The 20,733-nt window shown below is 31.4% G+C and overlaps 4 protein-coding genes across 4 annotated transcripts; 2 read left to right on the top strand and 2 right to left on the bottom strand.

The window, feature by feature from the left end:
* Nucleotides 1-2,503: 2,503 nt before the first annotated feature.
* LOC124932132 lies at nucleotides 2,504-4,721 on the bottom strand. The gene has a single exon (XM_047472739.1). It carries the CDS (start codon nucleotides 4,623-4,625, stop codon nucleotides 2,559-2,561), a length of 2,067 nt encoding a protein of 688 aa, XP_047328695.1. The 5' UTR covers nucleotides 4,626-4,721; the 3' UTR covers nucleotides 2,504-2,558.
* A 4,150-nt stretch (nucleotides 4,722-8,871) lies between these two features.
* LOC124931912 lies at nucleotides 8,872-11,079 on the top strand. Its single transcript, XM_047472494.1, has one exon. It carries the CDS (start codon nucleotides 8,887-8,889, stop codon nucleotides 11,002-11,004), a length of 2,118 nt encoding a protein of 705 aa, XP_047328450.1. The 5' UTR covers nucleotides 8,872-8,886; the 3' UTR covers nucleotides 11,005-11,079.
* A 4,157-nt stretch (nucleotides 11,080-15,236) lies between these two features.
* On the top strand, nucleotides 15,237-17,246 carry LOC124929948. The gene has a single exon (XM_047470325.1). The coding sequence runs from the start codon at nucleotides 15,237-15,239 to the stop codon at nucleotides 17,244-17,246; it is 2,010 nt and encodes a 669-aa protein (XP_047326281.1).
* A 1,248-nt stretch (nucleotides 17,247-18,494) lies between these two features.
* On the bottom strand, nucleotides 18,495-20,733 carry LOC124929947 (endoglucanase 2-like). Its single transcript, XM_047470324.1, has 6 exons — nucleotides 20,532-20,733; nucleotides 20,157-20,440; nucleotides 19,507-19,944; nucleotides 19,300-19,435; nucleotides 18,902-19,068; nucleotides 18,495-18,827 (listed from the first exon to the last, which is right to left on the bottom strand). The coding sequence occupies exons 1-6, from the start codon at nucleotides 20,731-20,733 to the stop codon at nucleotides 18,495-18,497; spliced, it is 1,560 nt and encodes a 519-aa protein (XP_047326280.1).

Raw genomic sequence — 20,733 nt, 5'->3', positions numbered from 1 at the left:
AAGAACTTATCTGCATATGACAATTTCAAACGTGATTTTGTCATCTACGTGGTATCGAGTTTCGTCAGCTCTCGAACAAGATGGTATAGTTTTTTTGGGTAGGTCCTTAACGAAAAAGTTATTGGGTTCCTTTTACCCCGAATCAAATTTTTTCTCGCAAGTTGTATTGTTTTTTGATAGAGTTCTGGTCTTGGATTTTGAAGCAGTCTTCGCAAACATTAGTATGGGTCAGAGCGAGCAACTTTCTTGTTGACAATCTTCTTGTTATATACCACCTCACTAAATCTTCTGCAAAATAAAAAAAGACACTAGTATTGTAATCGACATAAGACAACATAACTAAAAACACATTACAACATAGTCTAACACACAAGACAACAAAATATTAACAGTTTAAGTTTAATATTTATCAACAAATGACAACACAATATATGACACAGATTCAACATCGTATACGACACATGACAACACATTAATGAAAATAGTACAACAACGATAAGTTCATGTTACCTTTCATCTCTATCTGAAACTTTCCTTTTACCTAAAGTCTTATTGTTTTTCTGTGTCATTGTTGACATATATACTTACTGTGACAATAACCAGATACTAATAGTAACAAAACACTTAGGTTTGTAGAAGAAAACATTTTATAGATAGAAGAAGAAGTTGAATAACATTTAAAAAAGAAGAAGTTGAATAGAAGAAACAGATGAGCGGATACCGTTTGAAGAGCAAAAGATACTTAGGATTAGGGTTTAAGCGAATTCCGTTTGAAGAGCAGCGAATACTTAGGGTTTGAGCGAATTTCGTTTGAATAACAGTAGATACTTAAGGTTAGGGTTTGAGCGGAAATGAGAGGGAGTTTGAGCGGAGATAGATTGAAGAGAGGGAGAGTTTCAGCAGAAATGAGAGAGAGTTTGAGCGAAAATAGATTGAAGAGAGGGAGAGTTTCAGCGGAAATGAGAGAGAGTTTGAGCGGAGATAGATTGAAGAGAGGGAGAGTTTCAGCGGAAATGAGAGAGAGTTTGAGCGGAAATAGATTGAAGAGAGGGAGAGTTTCAGCGGAAATGAGAGAGAGTTTGAGCGGAGATAGATTGAAGAGAGAAAAAGTTTGAGAGTTTGAAATGAGATAAAATTATACTACGTGGAAAAAGAAAGAAAAATAATTTATTTTTTTAACCTAAATGTTATGCCACGGGGATTCGTTGATGGATTCATTCTCTAGATTCGTTTCCCGTATCACCCGTCTTATAACCTCGAGAAAAACCTACCTTCACATTTAGCACCTAGAATTCTCACTATCATTAAAATAATAAAAAGATATAAAATCAAGATTTCTTGTTCCTTCTAAAATACTTCTAGAATATTGTCAGATCTAACAAATTTGCATTATTATTGGTTTAACACTTTAATAAATAATATTTTTTTGATTTTTGGTAATGAATTAGGAATAAACCTTAACTGTTATGACTCCCTTCAAATCTTATAAGTAAAAATATAAAATTCATAAGTTAACTATATATTATTTAAATATAAAATACGATGAATAAATTTAAAACATAAAATATTATTATTTAAATGATACGGTAATATACTAATTAATCACATTTTTATATTTATATGTGCAAATATATATCTTTCTCATTGAAAATAAATTTTATAAGATATTGAATATTTTTTATTCATTAATTTCGAAAAACATAATTATCAATAATGATCTATTTCATTAAAAAAAATAAACAAATTTATCTATTGTACAAGTTCTTGCATAGTTAATATTATTATAAATAATAAAATAAAGTTATTTAATATTCGGATTGATTTTTAAATTGTTTGATTAATTAATAAGATAATGATTTATTTCTAACATCCAAATACAACATGACATCAAACAAGCCATACTTAGTTTGTAATTGAAATAATAAATAAAATAATTATTTATACTTAAAAAAGGGATTGTGTCCCACTGAAAAAAAAAATAACAATTATTTTTACTAAACTCATATCAACATTAAATAATATTATTTTGTTCGTATGCAATAATTAAGATTGGACCATTTTGATTTTTTTATTCAAAAGATTGAAAATTGAAGTAATAATGTAATAAGAAAAAGATAATGTTTCACTTGTTTGTGACAAGTCACTATGACAGCTACTTTTAATTATTAATAATTGGGTAATTAAATGAAAAAAAAATCTTATTTACAAGAAAAAAATGTAAGAATATTAATTTTTATTAAATTGAACTAGGTTCAAAATTATGGGATCTTACTAGTTTTACCCGATAATATATTTTTTCAATATATATATATATATAAAGTTACTATGAGTTACATTTTATTTACATATAAGATGTTTGACAATAAAATTAACAGCTCACCAAACTAGATGAGTGAAATATAGTATATTATAACCTTATAACTATCCATAACCCCACTAAATTATTATTCATGAAAACATATTTTAATCTTATTAAACTAATGTCATACAAATGGGCATAAACTAGCTTGAGAAAATGTTCCAAATTGCATTATTATATAAAGGTGGTAATTTAGTTTTTATCCACATGGAACTTGCATTGTAAACTTAGACGAAACCACATTTGTTTTGTTAGGATATTTGTTGAGCCATAAGATATCGTCAAAATTGCATGGCGACCCGTTGTTTTTAGCTACGACGACACCATTATTGTGTGGTCGTATAAACTTGGAAGCCCACGTCGGGGTTCCATCTCCGTAGGCATTATGAGTCAATCTTGTTAAATGTGAACCATCTATTCCAATTGTAAATATATCACCAAAAGGATCGAATTGATTCGGAACCGAGATTGGCTCGGCCGAAACACCAGCCAAATCTGACGTGAACACGATACTCTTACTATCCGGGCTAAACCACGGATGGCTAGCTAGTCCACTAGTCGAACCACTTTCAACAACCTCTCGAAGCCCCGTCCCGTTCGGATGAATCATATATATTTTGAAAGTTCTTGAATTAGGGTTATCTTTATTAGACATAAATGCAATCCACTCACCATCAGGTGACCAATGACACATTGTATCCGTCCACGGACCCGACGTAAGCTTAAAAAGACTACCCTTTTCCCCATTTTCAGCATCCATTATGTACAAATTCTTATACCCGGTCCGACCCGACCTAAAAACTATCCATTTTCCGTCTGGCGATGGGGAGGGGAATGCGTTATTTTTACCGCCCGTAGTCAATATTTTCATAGTCAGATTCGGGTCGTCAACGTCAATAGAGACTACATGAACATCGGTACTTACGTTTGCTAACGATGGTCCGATATTGGTGTACAAAGTTCCTTTTCGTTTAGGATCCCATGCAAGTGAAAACGCAAACGAGGATGTAATCTCACGTTTATTCGAACCGTCATTATTGATGACATAAAGACCCGGCATGTTAACATAAGCAATTCGATCCCCCTCGGGCGACGACACCGGAAAAACCCCACCCACCCGAATAGCACTAGTTTTCGGCAATGGGCTTTGAATCGGTTCCAACACCACCAAGTCCTTACCCGTTTTGGTTTTGTCTCCTCCTCTACATCTATGATACCCGATCCACTTTGAATCCGACGAGATAAACGGGTTGAAATGATGGGTATGAGGCGAAACATGTTCGGTAACCGAAACAAATGCTTTAGTGGTTAGGTCAAACAACTCTATGTGTCGGTATTCCGAACTAGGTCGCCTAGTGGAGACCACAACAAGATTCTTGTCGGAGATAGACACAGCCGGCGTGAACGCATGCACACCCGGAGGAGTGACTCGCTCAGTCTCCACCGCCGCCACCGCGTCAAACCCTAGCTTTGACGTTTTTAGAGTCGCTCTATAAACACTCCACCAACCATCATCACTTTTCCTATGATAATACAAAGTAGAATCATCTCCCCAACAAGGCCAACCGCCATGATCCACCACCTTAACTCTAAAAGAACCATCTTTAGTCATGAAAACATAAATACCGGTATTCAAATCCTCCAACTCCCCGTTCCATCCCTTCTCACCAGAAGAAGCCACGGCCGTCCAAACACCATTCGGCGAAACCGCCGGACTGAAATCCGCCACTCCATAAGGTGATAACCGTCGGGTCGACCCGGTTGGGATGTGTGTAGAGTAAACCGCATTCCAACTTTTCCTAGGTACGCCAGGATTCTCATGAGTAGAAACGTATACTAAATATTCCCCTACCAAACTCGGCCTATCCTTTAACGAGTTGGTTAAACCACCCACAAGCTGAACTTGAACCCGGTTATGGAGTCCTCCTCCGCCGTGATAGTGAACCTTGTCGAGAAAAATGGTGGCGGATCCGAATCGCTCCGAGACATAAACTAGGTTTAACGAGGGTAATGATGATGTGTTGGAGGAGGCGGGGAAATAACCGTTGTAGTTGATTGATACGCCGTCGGTTATTCGAAGTTCTTGAGATTTGGTTGGTGAGAAAGGAGATTGCAATGGGAGGGTATAGATATCGAAGGCGTAGGTTGATCTTCCTATGGTGCCAAAGAGTATGGTGGTGAGAGTTTGATCATGGTCCGGCGGCGGTGCTAATGATAGTGAAGAAAGAAGGAGGAAGAAGAAGAAGACAAGTAGAAGGTTGGCCATTTTGAGTAAGGGGGTTTAGTTGAATTCAGTCCATTTGATATGTTTTTTTGTTTGCAAGGAGTGTAACCAAAAGTTTTGAGGTAAGCAATGACGTTCTTTCTTTTTTTAGTGGTTTAAAGTTGACTAGTTTTTTTTATATATCTAAATCAAATCTTCATATCAGATTTTCCTCAATTATTGAGATATGCCAAGGTGTGTAGCATCCGGAAATCTTTAGTGGGTATTGGAAAAGAGACTAATAGAGTTATGGGCAGAAAACAATTATGAAAGTATAAAGAGGGTGAGGTGTCCTCTTATTTGGACTTTGTGTAGCATGACTATGACTATTATTAATGGGAAATATAAATTAAAATCATTGACATGTAACCGGGTTTAATACAATAAAAATATATCTTTATTATTATTTTTGGTAAAACCTTTAACAATATTACTGTCATTTAATCAGCTTTATTTGAGATTTGATGCAAAAATTTATAAGATTGAATTTTATTGTCCTTATGGACAATTTATTATTTTTATTTGTTTGTTTGATTACTCTTAGGTTGGTTTTATTGTGATTAAAGACTATTAATTTTATAATATTTTTGAATGTATTATTATAAAAAATGCAAATTGCTTTTCCCACCCACTCCCATATTCCCACCCTCCGCTTAACTCCTTAATTAATTTTAAAATGACTTATTTATCCCTACCACCTTTATATATTTACACATTTCTTATTTTATTTATTTTATTTTATTTTATTATTGAGTGTTTTTATTAAATATAATTAATTAATTAATTTTTAATATTTTTTAACTTTATTTATTTAATTAAAAATACAAAATATTATTATTTTTATATTATAATTATTTAAAATATATTAAATATTGAAATATATAATAATTTAATAAAATATAAATAATTAATATTTTATTATATTAATTATATATATATATATTAAAATACTTACAAAAATTATTTATCAAATAATAATTAATAATTAGTCTAATTATAATATTTTAATTAATAATATTATATATTAATAATTAGTCAAACATAATATTTTTAATTTTAATTAATAATATTATATATTAATAATTATTTCTAATTTTAATTAATAATATTATATATTAATAATTAGTCAAACATAATATTAATAATTATTAATATTTTTATAAATAAAATTATCTATTAAATAATAATTAATAATTAATATAATCATAATATTTTATTTAATAATATTATATATTAATAATTATTCAAACATAATATTTTTAATAATAAGTCTTAATAATATTATATATTAATAATTAGTCAAACATAATATTTTTAATAATAAGTCGTTTCATCGGTGCCCTAAAATAAATAAAATAAGAAATGTAAATATATAAAGGTGACAGGGTTAAATAAGTCATTTTAGAGTTGATTGAGGAGTGAGGGAGGGGGGTGGGAATATGGGAGGGGGTGGGAAAAACAGCTCCCATAAAAAATACATGTATGAATTATCTAGGCCGTTTAATTTAGGAGGCCGCAAAATATCCAAAATATTGATTTTTTAGATATACTGAAAAAAATAATAAAGTATGGTTTTGATTCCGGAATTATTTAAATGTACGAGATTTTTAAAATTTTAATATATACTAAAATAACATGTATAATAATTATAAATAAATAAATAAATCATGAATAATAAATTATAAATAATTAAGTTTTAATTTTAATTCAAAAATTAGATTCAATTAGTACTGTAGTTCTTATACACTTCTGAGCAAGATTAAACTTTCATCATCGAATTAACCCATCTTAATAAATTTAATTCTTTTTCGGAATATATTTAAAATTTAATTTTCAATGTAATTATTTTATCCCTCTTAATTTAAAAAAAATAATTTCAACTATAATATTATTCAATATTTTTACCTTCTAATTTATTTGAAGAGATGTGAAACTAATTGATTGCACTAATACGTTGTCAAGTTAATTTTTAATAATTTTTTAATAATGTTGATTTTTTTTAAAATATTTTATTTTATGATAAAATATTTAATTTGTTATTTTATTCCTTACAGTAATCATACTTATTTTTTTTAATATTTGATTTTATAATAAAATAATTCATTTTATTCTTTTTTATTAATTATATTAAATTGTTTTTATTTTTATTTTTTTCTGTATTAATGTGTAAAACCAATATTATGTATATGATTTGTGTAATTTTTCTTATATTTAAATTTAGTTTCGGTCCCAAGAATTGGGTTGTTCTATCCGTATAAGAAAACGTGAATTTTTTTTGTTAGATCTAATTTCAGTTAAACAAATTATTTTTAGTGAATTATAATTCATATCTAAATAAAAAATACAAATACAATTTTTTTAAGAGGTAGTTAAGATTGAGATTTTTTTTTTTTAAATTTAGAGAGAAAAAAATAATGATAGGTAATGATTTTGAGGAGGTGATTATTATTTTTAGTAAAAAGACTTAAAAGATATTTTTATATATAAATAAAATAAAAAATAATAATTTAAAATAAAAGTATTTTAGTATTTTAACTAATGATTTGATGGATAAAAATAGATTAAAGTTATATTTGATTTTGTATGAGTTATTTTACCAGACCTAAGTAAAATACTATGGTTAGCTTATCAACCCGCCCCTATTTTGATGATTGTATTTAATACGTTTAATTTCTATTTTTCTTGATATTATCCACTTAATAGTTAAACTATTCTTTGAATTTATTTATAAGTGCGGTACCTTGTAATTTGATAAAATTACTGTAATAAATTATATTCAAAAAACTTTGACTTATTCATAATGATAATAGCAATATATATAATAATATATTAAAGAAATAGATTATCTCAAAGAAGCATAAACATTACGGATAAACCAAAATTCTTACTATAATAAACCCTAACAAGCCTAAGAACGTCCATCAATACCTAATGAGTTCAAAATTAAGAGTGTGTTCATATGCATTTTTTTTTTTTTTAATTTTACCATAATTAAACACCATAATAATTACATATCTCAATTTATTAATCAAATACTTTATTTTTAAAAATAAAATTATTATTATATATTAATACTTTTACACATTTATATCTAAAAAATTCAAAACTACCGCCCACCATTATTTAAATAAGCTAACCAGAAAAACTCCAAAAAAAAATGGGAACAACTACAAAATTATTTGTATAAACTATTTATTGTGTATTTTGTTTAAAACAATTACCAAATCATCATTTACGTAGGTTTTTGAATTTTTTTTTGGACAATTTGTACATATAAAATTAATAGCATATAATTCTTTTCACAAAGGAGTCTTAGACTTATAAATTATCTCAAAATGGAACTCCAAATCGTCTAAATGATGTTTCTCAACACCCTTTTATGTGATATATTATAAAATAAAATTGAAAGGAAGAAAATTGTAGGATGGAGACAAGAGAAGGGAGTGGAATCATAGAAATTGGGAAGAGAATAAAAATAAATAATGGTGGATGATGAATGATGATATTTACATATGAGAATGAGACCTCACCACTAATATAATATAATATATATATATTAGAATAAAAATATCTTATTTTTAAAATTTATCACCTTATAATTACTTTTTACCATCTTTTTATTTTATTATCATCAAGACAAAGTATACAATTAATCACTAAACAAATTAATTATATATTGAGATTATATATATATTTTTAAATTCAAATATATAAAAACATAATCAAAATCATTATACTCTCATTCTCATCAATCAATTACATCTATGAAAATATAATATATTTTTAAAATTTATTAGTATATATTATTATCTTTAAATTTTTTTACCAAAAATATATTTTTCAAGTTTATACAAAATAATATTATTATAATAATTCAAATATTATTTCAATAACTTAATCCAAGAAAGTCTAAGTTTATTGATAATATTACATTCCTAAATTAAAAATAATAATAATAACATCCCTATCTAAATACATCACACAATTAAATCATATTCAAATAATTCAAACAAAACAAATATTTTAATATTCAAAATAATATATATATAAAAAAAAATATTTAATCAATTCATTTAAAAAAGTCAAATAATCAATTTCTTATCCAAAATAAATTATTTTAAAATAATTAGTTGATAAATTTAAATAATTCCTTATTAAATAGGTCATGTACCCACTATCCTTTTCATTCTTACATCATTGCTTACACAACCTCTAAAACATATTCAAAATTTTAAATAACAAAATACAACATAACTTATTGATAATGAGTAACAATTTATTCAATAAACTCCAAACAAGTCTTAAAAACTCTAGTGGAATTAAAATTAGCCCTAAAATGGCTATCATACTCTCTCTCTTCTTAAATTTACTACTCCATACATTTGCGATTGCCGGTAAAGAAAACACCAACCGCCGTACCACCATCGTTTTTTCAACCTTAGAAAGATCAGGCTACGCCTTTGATATCTACACCCTCCCCGTCAAACCGCTCCTTCCCACCGTCGCCGTCTCCGACGAGTTCAAACTTACCGACGGTAACTCCGTCAACTTCAACGGCCATTTCCCATCAACCACTTCATCCTCCCTCTTCCCTAATCATACCATAAACCTCATGTACGTGACAGAAAGAAACGGGTCGTCGGCTATCTATTTAGATTCTGTTTTCTCCGGCGCCGGCGCCGGTTCCGATAGAAGAAGATCGGCCTTGCAGATCCCTAACCGGGTTCAGATTCCTGTGGTGGGTATTCATGAATCCGGTGGTCGAGTTTCCCTTAAGGATAGGCCTAATTTAGTTGGGGAATACTTGGTTTACGTTTCGACTCATGAGAACTCGGGGGTGGCTCGGGCGAGTTGGACCGCTGTGTACTCGACTCACATCAGAACTAAGTCAACCAGGAGATTGACTCCGGTCGGGGTGGCCGATTTCAGTCCGGCGGTTTCTCCGTCGGGGATTTGGACTGCGGTCGCTTCTTCCGGGGAGAGAGTTTGGGGAGGAGAAATACACGAGTTGAAAACCGATATTTATGTTTTCAAGACTCGTGATGGATCCGAACGAGTCAAGATAGTTGAGCATGGCGGTTGGCCGTGTTGGGTTGATGAATTCACTCTCTATTTTCACCGGGAAAGCGATGACGGGTGGTGGAGCGTTTACACGGCGAGTTTACCTGAAAACGGGCGGTTTGGAGTTGACTCGGTGCGAACTCGGCGGGTTACACCTCCGGGTCTCCATGCTTTCACACCCGCGGCATCGATAACCGATAAGAGTTTCATTGCGGTAGCAACCAGACGGGTCGATTCGGATTATCGACATATAGAGCTTTTCAACTTGGAGACAAATGAATTCTTGGAATTGACCCGACCCGTTTCGCCACGGAAGCATCACTATAACCCGTTTATATCTCCCGATTCAACTCGGGTCGGGTACCATAAATGTCGCGGTGGAGGCAAACGATTGATATTGGAAAATATTCTAAGCCCGTTACCCGAAATCTCCCTCTTTAGACTTGATGGTTACTTTCCATCGTTCTCCCCGAATGGGGACAAGATTGCGTACATAAAATTACCCGGTTTGTATGTAGTGAACACTGACGGGTCGGGTTTGCGCCTGATATCATCCAGAAACACCTTCTCCACGGCTTGGCATCCGAAAATCGACGGTCTTGTCTACACAAGTGTTGGACCGACATTCAAGTCAGAGGATACTAAAGTAGACATAGTTTCAATCAACATCAACGATCCCGATTTGAAGATGAAATTCTTGACCCGAGGTGGGGAAAACAATGCGTTTCCTGCGGTTTCACCCGACGGGAAATGGGTGGTTTTCCGTTCGGGTCGATCGGGCAAAAAGAACTTGTACATAATGGACTCCATAGATGGGGAATCCGGTGGGATTCATAGGCTAACGGAGGGTCCATGGAGTGACACTATGTGTAATTGGTCTCCGGATGGAGAATGGATTGCGTTTGCATCGGATAGGGAAAACCCGGGTTCTGGGAGCTTCGAGTTGTTTCTGGTTCATCCGAATGGGACCGGGCTTCGGAAGCTGGTTCAGAGTGGGGTTGGAGGTCGAACCAATCACCCGTGGTTTAGTCCTGATGGAAAGAGGATTGTATTCACTTCGGATTATTCGGGTGTCTCGGCCGAACCAATAGCTAATCCTAACCAGTTCCAACCTTATGGTGATATTTTTAGTATAGGGCTAGATGGTTATGGGCTTGAGAGGCTAACTCATAACTCTTATGAAGATGGTACACCTACATGGGGTCCCATTTTCATGAAACCGGTCGATGTTGAACCACATGATGACGGGTCAAGATGCTTGTTTGATGATAGTCATTGGCTCACAAATACTATCACAACTAAGAGGATTCAATGTAGTTAAATGAAAAAATGTACCATTTGTATGACTATGTTTAACTAACTTTTATAGTAATATACTTTATATATATTGCTCCAAAAGCTAGACAATAGTAGTTAAGATTAATTTCAAGTTGATGTGAGAGTATTACATTTAAAAGTAATTTGATCATTGTATATATATATAATATTTTACTTAATTACTTTTCAAATTATATATCTTTTTAAGCATCATAAACTAGAGTAGAGTTGTGTCACATGTGAGACTAATTAATTCTTCCCAAAACAATAGCAAGCACGTACGCTTAGATTAGTTCTTCTTGGTGTTTGGTTTTTCCATTTCCAGTTTTAGAGTTAATGGTAAAATTAATCACGAGTGTAACATAAACAATAAACTTTTGAAATAATTGAAGCTAGAAGTTTCTAAATGATCTCATCATGTTACTATAGTTCAAATTTGTATCTATTTGTTCTCAAATTTAAAGGATAATGTTCATATATAAAGTTAAACATATGTGAAGGGCCATGGAATTGGAAACTATCCGGAAAAGTCAACCCTGAGTGATATTTTATTTATTTATTTATTTATTTTTTTTATTTTTTTTTTTGAAAAACGACTTAGCGGTCATTTCATTAAAAATTCTCAAAAACTGAAAAAAAACCACGAGTTTAAGAGATTATTTTGAAGTCGTAACATTCTGAATAAAGCTAAAAAGCTAAAAACGTAAATGAATTATCTGTTTACAATGCTTTCAATTCTAGTGAGTTTAAAAAACGGTAAACTCCAGTTCCTGCAGATATTCCAGTTCTGCTCCGTGTTTGGAATTCCTCTCCATGTTCTCGCGAGGGCGTTGCAATCCGATACAATATATTTCCATAACTCGTCAACGCTCCTGCGGGTTCTTTCATATACCCTTGCATTTCGTTCTTGCCAAATGTTATACACCACTGCTCCAAAACCGCACTTGAACCCTAAGTGATATGTGAAGAGTAGTGTGACACTTCCCAAAAGATTCTCAATGCAATTCTTATTATTTAAAATAATATAGATAGTTAAACTTTTTTTTTTTCAATTTATTGTATATTAAAATGAGGAGTGAGAGTAAAATTTGGGAGAGGGAATGAAAAAATGAATAATATGTTACTAAATCACTTGTTGGAAAAATGATAAAGAGTGAGAAGAGAAAAGGAAGAGAAAAATTGTTATTTTTTCAGCGAATCATATTGCGCCATTAAGAGTATGAATGACATGACACGCGTAGGGTTGAAAAAACGAAAAAGTGTGAGAAAAAAAGAGAAGAAAGTTTTTTTTTTTTTTCAGATAATCAAATTACACAACATCATTTTTTCATCATTTCATTTTCAAAATTATTTCTCATTTTCATTTCTCACTAAAATATATCTAGTTACATTTAAAATATAAAAGTTAAATAGATAATTAAATTAGTTAGAGTTTAACACAATACAGAATATATAGATTGCAAATTCAATATTTATATGCATCATCGTTTTTTTATATTTTTTTTTAATTAATCATTCCAATTTTTAAAACTTGAGTGAATATTCAGCTATTGACTTTTTTTTTATATATTTTTTTAAATAATAACACATCTTCTTACCTTTTTTTTCTCATTCAAATTTATTTGTCTAATTCCTCTTAAATAGTATTAGAATTATTTCAATAAAGTACTATTATGTATTAATTGAACAAAAACTTGTATGTTTAAAAAAAAAAATAAAAAAAATGTATTATTAAGAATTAAAAATTAAAAAGCTAAAGGTATTTGTATAAAAAAAAAAATATTATTCACACCAATCATAAACATAAGTAGAAATATGTTCATAAATTAATTTTCAATTTTCTAGTGAAATTAAATTTTGGTGTACCTAACATTCTCTTCATAAGGTTTTGTGAGAGGAGATGCGTACTGAAATAGTTTTACTTTATGATAATTAGTTTATGTGAAAATAATCAATGGATATTTGATCAACATGATGAGATCTCATAAATAAATATAATATATATAAACATTCTTTATTAGATTAGTAAATAAAATAAATATCATTCTGATTATTCTAATTAAATAGATATCTGACTTTGTGAGATTTTTTTTATAAGATCTAAATTTAATATTTATATATTGATGAAACTTTGAATGAGCAATGCAGATGGATAATATTATTTTAATAATTAAATATATGAACATGTTTATTAATTCCATGATTAGTTAATATAATTCTAATTAATAATTTAAATAATATGATTGAATGATTAGCTAGTTATTATTATTATTTTTATAATGTATAGTTTTCTTTTAAAATTTTATTTCAATTCAAAATCATCTCTTAAAATATTTTGTATCTAATTATATATATTAATAATAAAAATATATTCTTCTTTTTGTTTGAGCTACATCAATAAATTATGGGTCTCTACTCTCTATCCCTCAATTTTAATTGTTATTTTTAGTTTTTATTCAATAATATTTTTTAAAACAATAATCTATTTGACTTTTTACTAAAAAATAACATTAATTAGTATTATTATTAACAATAATACCATAATATTTTATGATAAAAAACATTTACATAATATTATAAAGTAACATAATAAATATTTGAAATTATTTAAAATATACTTGTTAAATTTATAAATTATTTTTATTTTGATAAATATATATATAGATAGATAATTAGTAGTTTAAAACATCAATAAGAAAAGAAAACATCATATTTTTAATAGATTAATCTTTTGATTGAGATATTTTGGTATTTTCTAATTGATTATTATGTTTGGTTAAAATATTAATGTAATTCTTGAAATTTTATTATAAAACATCTTATCATTTTTAGTAAAATATCAATTAATAATTGTTAAGCAAAAACCTAGTTAAATTATCTATATTTTTAATTTAATAAGAAATCAAATTAAGATAAAAAACAGTCAAATTAAGAAACTGAAAATTTAAAAATAATTCTTGAAAAATGAGTTAAAAAGAGTTAAAACTATAAATAAATTAAAATGACCATGAAAGCCTTGACCCTATTTCATTCTCGTTGAATTTTATTGAAAATTTTAATGTTAATTTTCAAATGAAAGAAAATTGTTTTGATTGTTTTGTCTTACAATTCTAGTTGGCCTGCCACTGGATAATAAAAAAAAATTCACCAATCCGGTTTCATTTATGTTTGACTTCATTTATTTTTGGCTTCATTTATTTCTCTATCTGAAACTTCTTCGGCGTCTCTCCCTGAAACCTCTCCGGCGTCATTTATTTCTCCCTGAAACCTCCCCGACGAAACCCTATGGTATCGTTTTTACCAATCTGGTTATTTAGTTTTTAGTTTATACAAATTTAGTTATTTAGGGTTTAGAGATTTATTTCAGTTCGTTATTCAGCTGCATTAGTGCTTCATTTTTGTATGATGATGAACTGTTTGAACTTTCAAGAAATTAGCACTAGATAAAACACTGAACCTGAACAAATCCACCACTGCTATTGAACCCGAAAGGTACCCGATTGTTAGTATAAAAAATATAGATTTCGAGACCCAAAATGGTCGTTTTGGGACCCAAAAGGGTGGTTTCGGAACCCGAAATTATGGTTTCTGGACCAAAAAATGATGGTTTCGGGACCCAAGAGGGTCGTTTTGGGACCCGAAAGTATGGTTTCTGGATCAAGAAATGCAGATTTCGGGACCCTAAAGAGTTGTTTCGGGATCCGAAAGGGTGGTTTCGGGACCCTAGAGGGTGGTTTCGGGAACTGAAAGATTGGTTTCAAGACCCGAAAGAGTGTTTTGACTGTTTTTCTCCAATTGAGTTTTTATATAATAATAAAATGAATATAAAAAATTAAATAAATTATTTTAAATTTGTAATGTGGGAAAAATTAAATAAATTATTCTAAATTTGTATTGTTGGAAAAATTAAATATATTTTATCTTTTTAATAATTTGAAACATTAAACATAACATATATATGTATTAGTTTTATAATTGCTAATTAAATTGTATTACATTTTTATATTAAAAAGTAAATAATTTATAATTGCTTGATAACATCAAAATATATATATATATATATATATATATATATATATATATTAAAAACCCAAGTATATATACTAAATTATTTTATATTCAATATTTTTAAAAGATCATGACAGATAACTTAAATTGTGATTAATCGTTTGATTGAGTAATTATTTATTTGTAACATATCAAACAAGATCCATATATGTATTAAATTAACACAAAATGGAAGGTTCTGAGTACCAAAAAATGGCAATCGTTCTTTCTCTCTTTCTTAACTTGCTTCTCCTTGCGGCGGCGGACGAATCCAGCATTGTTTTTGGGACCGTGGATAGATCAAGATATGCCTTTGATATCTACACCCTCCCATTCCAACCACTCAATCGACCATCTATTATAACCGACGAGTTTAAACTAACCGACGGTAACTCGGTCAACTTCAATGGCCATTTCCCATCCTCACTCTTTTCAAATCATTCCCTTCATCTCATCTACGTGACGGAGCGAAATGGGTCGTCGGCTATATACCTAGATTCTATTTTCTACGGTGGTTCTGATGATCTTAGAAGAAGATCGGCCTTGCAGTTGCAGAAGAACCCTAACCGGGTTCAAGTTCAATTGGTGGGTAACGCTAACGGTCGAATCTCCATGAAAGATAGACCAAGTTTGGTTGGAGAATACTTGGTATATGTTTCGACTCATGAAAACCCGGCAATGGCTCGAGCAAGTTGGACCGGAGTGTACTCGACTCACATCCAAACTGGGTCGACCATTAGACTGACACCGGCCGGGGTGGCTGATTACAGTCCGGCGGTTTCTCCGTCAGGGATTTGGACTGCGGTGGCTTCTTCCGGCGAGAAGGGTTGGGAAGGAGAAGTGGCGGAGTTGAATACAGATATCTATCTTTTCACTACTCGTGATGGAATAAATAGGGTTAGAATAGTTGAGCACGGCGGTTGGCCGTGTTGGGCTGATGAATTCACTCTCTATTTTCACCGGAGAAATGATGACGGGTGGTGGAGCGTTTACATGGCGAGTTTACCTGAAAACGGGCGGTTCGGAGTTGACTCGGTTCGAACTCGGCGGGTCACACCTCCGGGTCTCCACGCGTTCACACCAGCGGCATCGGTAACTGACAAGAGTTTCATTGCGGTGGCAACCAGAAGGGTCGATTCGGATTATCGACATATAGAGCTTTTCAACTTGGAGACTAATGAATTCGTTGAAATTACACGACCCGTTTCGCCACGGATGCATCACTATAACCCGTTTATATCACCGGATTCAAGTCGAGTCGGGTATCATAAATGTCGTGGTAGGGGTAAGGGGTTAATATTGGAGAATATTCAAAGCCCATTACCAAAAACGTCCCTTTTTAGACTTGACGGTTATTACCCGTCGTTTTCACCAAACGGGGACAAAATTGCATACATAAGAATGCCGGGTTTGTATGTTGTGAACATTGATGGTTCGGGTTGGCGTGAGATATCATCTAGATACACCTTTTCCACGGCTTGGCATCCAAAAATAGAAGGTCTTGTCTATACTAGTGTTGGACCTTCATTTGCATCAGAAGATACTAAAGTAGACATCGTTTCAATCAACATCAACGATCCCGATTTGAAGATGAAAATCTTGACCCGAGGTGGGGAAAACAATGCCTTTCCTGCGGTTTCGCCCGACGGAAAATGGGTGGTTTTTCGTTCGGGTCGGTCGGGTTACAAGAACTTGTACATAATGGACTCCATAGATGGGGAATCGAGTGGGCTTAAAAGGCTAACGGAGGGTCCATGGAGTGACACTATGTGTAATTGGTCTCCGGATGGAGAATGGATTGCGTTTGCATCGGATAGGGAAAACCCGGGTTTTGGGAGTTTCGGGTTGTTTCTAGTTCATCCGAATGGGACCGGGGTTCGGAAGCTGGTTCAGAGTGGTGTCAATGGAATGACAACCCACCCGTGGTTTAGTCCGGATGGAAAGAGGATTGTGTTCACGTCTGATTATTCTGGTGTATCTGCCGAGCCCATATCTAATCCGAACCATTTCCAACCTTATGGTGACATATTTACTATAGGGATAGATGGTTATGGACTTGAAAAGCTAACACATAACTCTGTAGAAGATGGGACTCCGACTTGGGGTCCTAAGTTCTTGAACCCTATTGATGTTGAACGACATGATGATCTATCAATATGCTCATTTGATGATTGCCATTGGCTCAAAATCACCACTTAGCTTACTCATCTTGTCACAATTGGGAGACATGCGGTTCAAACTTCAAAGTTAAAAAGGACAACTAGTTAGTCCATTTGTATTATTTTGTGTGTGTGTGTGTTTTGTTTTTTTTTTTTTTTTTTTTTAAGATTTATATAATACATTATTTATAATATCATGGGTGTAAAAGGAATATTATGATTAATAATTTAAAGTGATTTGAGACTTTGAGTAGTAAATTAATTTTTTTTATTTTATTTAAATGTTGAAAATTAGAATCAAATCTACTTATTTAATTTAAATAGTTCTAAATATGAATTATATATATTTAATTATTATGTGAAATATCTTAACAAGTTAATGTTAAAATGATTATTTTTAATATAAATTTATTAATTAATATATAATACACAATTATAACTTCCTGATTATAAGATATTTAAACTAAAACTCATTATAACACTCATATTCTAATTCGTCTTATCACATAATTCATTAATTAAAATATTAAAATATTTTTTATTTTAAGTTATTATTTTTTATTTTATTATTATATATTAATATATATATATATATATATATATATATATATATATATATATATATATATATATATATATATATATATTACCAAAACCATATTTAAATTCTCAAAATCATCAAACATAATATCAAATCTCCAAAAATAAATTAATTGAAGTTAGAAATTAAGATTATTTATATGCTGTTTGTTATTTAATATATATAAAATAACAATAAGACATCAAGTAATATTTTTTTTTTGTTTTTAATTTTTTAATTTTAGTATTTTATTTGAGTTTAGAAAGCACTGTCATGATCTAAACATCAATTTAAAATGTTTTTGAAGTGAGATATGAATTCATAATTTTTGTTCGTTTGAGCATCAACCCTGAAATATTTTATATTCTAGTTATTCATCAATATTTGTATTATTTTACATTAAAAATAATATATTATTAAATTTGTTAATATATCTATAATTAAAGTATATTTCAAAATAATATTTTTATTAAAATATATATGTTTATTTTCACCAACTCTATTTTTTTTTTCAACCTTTTTCACACTATTTTTAAGAAAATAACTTGTTATAAAAAATTTAAAAATAATTATGAACAAATTCTCCACCATATTAACCACCAAGATTTGTAAACAAGAAAATGTTTAGAGAGAAATAATATTCTTCAAGCAAACATTTTATATATAATTTTATCATAGACATGCATTCGATAAATGCAAAGCTTGAGTTTACGAAAATGAAGTAACCATATTAGAAGTGGTTATCAAACCCGACAATACACCAACCATAAGAGCACTATTATATGTGCTTGGCTCTCCTTGTATTGAGTTGTTCCTCGAATCAATGTAAGTCTCGTTTAGAAAAGGCCCTCCTACAACAGCTCCTATTGCAACATTAGGATTGGGACCCTTCGCACTTAGCCACTTCCATCCATCCTTGCATCCGGTTTTTGCATCGGCTGGGATGGATGACCCTCTATGGTGCACGTATTTAGGGTATTTGTCACCGTATCCCACAAGATAACTCATTTTCATTGGATTTTCGCCTAGAACGTAATCCACCTACATATATATAATTTCCGACAATGTTACAAACATTAAAATGGATGGTTTTAAACAAAATGGGAAAAAAATACCTGGGAAATGGCAAATGTACGAAGATCGGATGGTGAAAAGATTTCACCATCGCAAGATAGCTCTGAAATGCTATTGGCGATCATGTAATCACTATAGAGAACTGCTAGAAATGAAGATGATATCGGGTGTTGCAATGCATTCCATTCGCTAATCCATATCAAACCATCTACATTTGAAAAGCAAGTCATTTAAAGAATGAATTAATGTAGAACTCCACTCTATCCTAGGTAACTATTGGTTAAACATTGCCAAATGATTCAATTTAAACTCATAAAGTGTATAAGATTCTTGTGGTGCCATGGGATGGCTTACGTGGCGCTAATGTGGCACTCGTATGGTGCCATGTCATCGCTGATGTGTATAAGATTCTTTAACAAACATAGCAACAAAATCTTACTCGCATTTCTACTATCGGTTGCGGTAGGAGAATTCGGGAGGAGTCCGCACATAACAGCGTCGGCCGTACTCTTGTAATCATCGAGTCCCTTCGCATTAGATTTCGATCCGAAAAAACTTATCCTCGACAACAAAACCTGAAAAAATGACCTAAAAATCATGCAAAAACCTAAACAACCGAGGATAAATGACATGCAAATGAATTGACCTGAGTTGCAGCCCTTTTATCATCCCAACTAAACCAAGTTGGTTTTCCCCAACTAGCAAATTCTTCGCCATTTTCTCCTTTCACATAATCCAAGTAAGTCACATCTCCCGTCGCATGAAAGAGCCAACTCGCCGCCCATAACAACTCGTCTCCATATCCGGTTGAATCGTAATAATCCTTCACACTCGGAATACTCTTGCTATAAGAACCCCTATGCTTGTCCGCAAAAACAAAGAGTTTTTCCGCGTGTTGGAGGAGGGAACTCGAATACGCGGAATCTATAGACTTGAATACAAGTGAAGCCGAAGCCATCGCGGCTGCAGTCTCGGCTGCGACATCCGATCCCGGATATGATACGTTAACTTGTAGGACTGGCCTCGCTTCTGTCATATCCTCCGGCCTATCCCAACATCCATGATCAATTACCGGATCACCCACCTGATTGTCATTAATAATTTTGATTCGTTAATCAAAATAATGAATATATTTACTTCCACTTTTATAAATTTTAACTAAAAATGTTTTAAATAATCCAAAAAAGACAATTTTATTTGTAGTAAGGTAACATTTAAATAACCCTACATTAAACAAGCACATATGTCATTTTGGAAAATATTTGGATTAATTTGTTAGACCAATAATTACTTGACCTGAACATACAACACATTGTCGCTTGAATGTGCGTTAGCGAGGTAATCGGTGATCCACTTAAGGGAATTTTGAGCTGGTTTCAACTGATTGGCGACGTCCATCCGATCTCCATATTCGAGTATAGCCCACGAAAGAACGGTGGCGGTAAAAGCCATGGGAAAACCGAATTTCATATGGTCACCAGCATCATACATTCCTTTAGAAAGGTCTAACTTTACTTCATTCCCATCTTTAAGAGCAGAATCTCCTCTCCATGATATATCATTATTTACCAATTTCCCAGCTGCATGCATGCATGCAATAAATTATAAACAATCAAATACATTTTATTTTATTTAAAAAAAAAAACCACTAAATTTGTCTAAAACATTTACATTTCTGAACGTCGAAATACTTCATGGTAAGTTTAAGAGCATTGGAGTAATTCTGATTGACACCGCCAAAACCGAAACCAAAACCAGACCCGTTTCGTTTTTGTACAATTACTAGAATTGCGATGGCGATTAAGCCTATGACGACAACAAGTAGAGACCAACAACAACATCTTCTTAGTCGCGATTTATCGTTATATGCCAT

The sequence above is a fragment of the Impatiens glandulifera genome, chromosome 3 (genome assembly GCF_907164915.1).
Source record: "Impatiens glandulifera chromosome 3, dImpGla2.1, whole genome shotgun sequence".
Lineage (NCBI taxonomy): Eukaryota > Viridiplantae > Streptophyta > Magnoliopsida > Ericales > Balsaminaceae > Impatiens > Impatiens glandulifera.
This window is presented reverse-complemented; position numbering and strand designations above follow the sequence as displayed.